The 4,351-nt window shown below is 29.2% G+C and overlaps 2 protein-coding genes across 2 annotated transcripts in view; one reads left to right on the plus strand and one right to left on the minus strand.

Moving 5' to 3' along the window:
• The window catches only part of LOC105627726 (E3 ubiquitin-protein ligase Bre1), a 14,086-nt gene extending 12,174 nt beyond the window's left edge, over positions 1 to 1,912 (minus strand). The window contains exons 1-4 of the mRNA XM_012209005.1: positions 1,763 to 1,912; positions 1,030 to 1,216; positions 762 to 950; positions 439 to 560 (exon numbers count right to left, since the gene is read on the minus strand). Of these exons, the coding sequence (XP_012064395.1) occupies positions 439 to 560; positions 762 to 950; positions 1,030 to 1,216; positions 1,763 to 1,912 (648 nt within the window). The remainder of the gene's footprint in view (positions 1 to 438; positions 561 to 761; positions 951 to 1,029; positions 1,217 to 1,762) is intronic.
• A 1,388-nt stretch (positions 1,913 to 3,300) lies between these two features.
• LOC105627728 (M-phase phosphoprotein 6) lies at positions 3,301 to 4,083 on the plus strand. The gene is made up of 3 exons (XM_012209006.1): positions 3,301 to 3,348; positions 3,507 to 3,607; positions 3,780 to 4,083. Exons 1-3 carry the CDS (start codon positions 3,301 to 3,303, stop codon positions 4,081 to 4,083), a joined length of 453 nt encoding a protein of 150 aa, XP_012064396.1.
• Positions 4,084 to 4,351: the final 268 nt, after the last annotated feature.

Consider the following 4,351-nt stretch of genomic DNA (forward strand, 5'->3'; position numbering starts at 1 on the left):
TATATATATATATATATATATATATATATATATATATATATATACATAGATGTGTATGCCATATGTATTGCTAAGCCTGATTATCAACATTATACATTAATACAAATAAAATGATTAAAAAAACAATGTTATCGGAAAAAGATAGAAGTAAAATTCTAAAAATATCCGTCTGTATCGACAAATTTCATAAAAATTCTTGATATTTAAGGATACAAAATCTCCTAAAAATTCTATTCCAGGTTTTTCTAGATAGTAAACACCCTGCCAGAATAAAATCTTACGCCTAATGATAACTTTTTGATGTTTAAAAATATTCATAATAATCTCTCTTTTCTTTATTTCAAGTAACTCATAATTTATTTATGACAAATAATAGCTTTATGTATATAATCGATAACATAAAAAGTAGAAAATTAAATAAAATAAAAAATCAATTACCTTCAATGAGATAGTATGGTACTTTTCATGCAATTGTATATTTATCGCCTGCAGATTTCTATTTTCCATTTGTATTTCCGCATTGGCACGACGTACGACTTCGTCAATGTTCGGTGCCTCTTCTATATAATACGATTTATAATCTTCAATTATAAAAATGTACGATTTTTTGCAAGTTATATATATATCCATAAAGTTCTTTACGAGATTTTTGTGGAAAAATTTTGAATCTTACCGCAAATCAAAACATGATATATATGTCAATTTATATTAGTATATTATATTAATTTAAAATCTTAAAACAAATTCTGGATGTAACTTACCGCCATCAAATTCTCCTTTAAGGGCAAGAGTGATTTTTTCATTTCTCTGAGATAAACGATCAAATGCCTGTACAACTTTAGACACAGCTCGTTTTGATACCTGTACACGGTTTGCTAATTTGTCATCCAATTCCTCTTTATCCCAAGAAGATAATTGCATTAGAAATGATGTTGTAGCCTCACTCTCGTCTATAATTAAAAAGAAAAACATTTTGTTAAATTTATCGCAAAAAATATTGTTACATTGCACCTTTTTTTCAAAGCTTACTTTTATTTTCAGATTCATCGGCAGTTTCAGCATCGAATCTCTGTAATAATACACGTATATCTTCATTGAGTTGATTCCAATATCGGTTAACTACATTAAGTACTGCATCGTCCTGCATTTGGCGTTTCTCTAATTGTTCAATACGTTGTCTCAATTCAGCTTCCATTCTATGTCTTTGCTCCAATCTCTGAAATAAGTAAATTATACATGAAAAAAATAGGTATATACTAAAAGTTATATAATAATATGAACAATTTATATACAATTTATATATGTATAAAAGTATAATTTATATCAAATTATAATAGTATATTTTTAAATTTTAGAGTATATACAAAAATATTATATGTATGTAATATGTATGTACAGGACGACAATTGAAAAATCAAATCTAAATCATTTATTTCATAATGAACAAATAAAATTATTCGGCAAAAAAATTTAATGTTTATTTTATTGTATATTCTTAGTAAAAAATAATATCAATTTAGTTTCAACTTCCTGCAATAATAGCAAATGTTATCCTGAATAAACTATATTTTTATATATAATTAATATAATTTTCATAAAATTACTCAACAGAAATTGTGTAACTATTCTTTTATTAATATTATTTTTTTATATACAATTATATGCAACATGTTATTACAGTTTAATCCTTATCTTTATTTGCAATTACAAATCAATTTATTAAAAGTAATAAAAGTATAAATGCAATGTAAACTTTATATACCTGTGCCAGTTTTTTATTTTGAAACTGTAAAACCTTCATGTCCATCTCTTCGAGAGTAGATATGGGTCCAATTAGAATCGGTTCGAACTGCACCTTCTTTATAGGTGGTTGGGAACTAGAGTCCCCATTATCTGGGGGTCGTTTCGACATCTTTGCACGTAGTGCTGTGTCTGTCAATTACAAATAGTAACAAAATAATTTATTTAGGATATTGAGATGTTTTTATTTAAAGTAAAGCTTATACTGTTTAATGTTTTCTGGTGCATAGAATATCATATATTCTATAAATAATTGTACTAGTTTCGAATGAAATATTTTACTTTCTACATGTGGTATGTTACCATATTATATAAATAGATAAAGAAAAGTGCTATATTTACATCAGATCTCGATGTAAATATAGTACTTTATAGTTAGTACAATAATATTAGCTTCAGAAAAAAAAGATGAAAAACTTCTACGAGGTTATGTCTATATCGAAGAGAGAGAAATCCACATAGACGTTGCAGGTGAGTCATCAGTAATGACTGAAAACATTAATGGCCAACACGTGACAAGCATGATTTGAAAAATATATATACAAAAACGAGAAATAAAGACTTTATAATATATTATCAAAATCGACATCTTCTAAGATGTCGTCTCGTTTTGTCACACCTATAATGTAGCCAGTGTTTCAAAGTAAATTGAAATAAACGATACATAATTAGAATGGAATTCGTGATACTGAGAAGCATAGGGGCTATCATAAACGTTACTGAAATTTTTCAATTTACGAAGCTCTGGAGAAATGAAATAACAGCGTTGGTGTAATGTCGTTATTATTGATTTCGCGCGCGCGAGGTGGCGGTGGGCGCGGGTTTACCTTAGTACAAGCAATTAAACTATTTCCGCTGCCGTTGCTACGTCCACCTTCCACGATTATTCGTGCTTCGCTTCCACGACCTCGCTGCTACGACATCATTCTCCGACAAACTGTGCCTCGTGTCTTGGATCGGTCGTCGCGGACCTCTGCATCTTTCGCGATTTCATGGACGAAAATCGTGGAGTCGTTCAGAAAGCACGCCAGTCCGTTGATCGTTCTGCCCCAGCCAGGGCAGCCAGCCAACAAAAATCACCGTTACGCGGCCGTTCGGAATGATTCGGAAAGTAAACGATTGGAAAGCGGTCGATATATGAATCTGTCTGTAGGTAAAGAAAATTATTCCCGTGTCGACGACACTCATATGATAAATAAAATTTATGATAACATTTAGGTAAAGTTGATAATATAGAATTCTTTAAAATTATTATGATAGTAATATAGGTTGCCGTCAAAGTCGCTACTGTAAGAAAAGGTTAGGTTAGGTTTGCCTTGTTTAGTGTAAGTGGTGATTTACATATTGTGTATCATTTATATTGATACATGCATGATCTCTTAAAGAAATTCTTCATAATTTTGACTATTCTTTGAAGAGAATTGTCAGTTTTTCACATTTTGACTGTCTTTTAAGAGGTATTACTATTATTTTCCGTGTCCGTGATATTAATCGTTAAATATGAATTCAAAGAAAATCACTCTGTCAAAGAGTATATTGGGAATGAAGGTGAGTTGGAAAAGTTTGTAAAATAGAAAATAGAATATTTTTAACAAACAAGCATATTATTTCACGTTATTTGTTATTTTGACGTCAAAATGATGATAAATAACCGTCAGTTTGTTCGCTCGATGTTGTGGCATGATAATGAGTGGATTTGTTTGCAGTTCATGAAACGCACAAAAGACAAAGTGGAGAAAGAACAGTTTCAAGAAGAAGGAGAGGAATACTTCGGCAGCGAGCTTACATCACGTATGAAAAAAGCATCGTAAGTACTTTCTGTTATTTTTTCCAACTAGCCTTATATCTGGATTAATAATTATGTAAATTAAAATAGTAATATGAATTTTTGGATATTTTGTATTTTGAAATATGTAGAGACTCACATTTTTTCCTGAAAATATTGCTGTGATATCAATTGTTTCTATTTTATGTTTAAGTGGAAAATTTCTTATGGAATCGAGTTATGTTTTCTGCAAGAAACTTAATGACGGTAGATTAAGCTTTCAAGGGATGAATCCAACTATAGAAAAATTAATGGAAGCAAAGGAGAATGCTAAACGAGCCAACGAAGATGTGAAACAAGAGACCGATATATCTGATGAACAAATGGCTGTTCAATGGACGAAAATGCGAGCAAAATTTGATAGTACAAACAGACACAGAAAGCCACGACATATAAAAACAAACAATGAAGACGAACCATTAAGTAAAAAACCGAAATTTTTGAAACCTGTAGAATGAATTTGCATTGTAAATAATTATATAATAATTATACATATAATTTTATTTATATTAAGTAAATAAATATATTGTACAGTTTGTATACTTGACGCACGTATAAATTTTTATCTGATAAAACTTAAATTGATTATTATTAAACGATTATATTATTTTAATATAATCGTTGAAGATTATATAGCTGTTATTTTTAATAATATTTAGTTAATTATCACACTTAAAAATACACAATTTATATTTTTCTTTACAAGTTTCCTTTCTCTCTCTCTCT

This window comes from Atta cephalotes (genome assembly GCF_000143395.1).
Source record: "Atta cephalotes unplaced genomic scaffold scaffold00010, whole genome shotgun sequence".
NCBI lineage: Eukaryota > Metazoa > Arthropoda > Insecta > Hymenoptera > Formicidae > Atta > Atta cephalotes.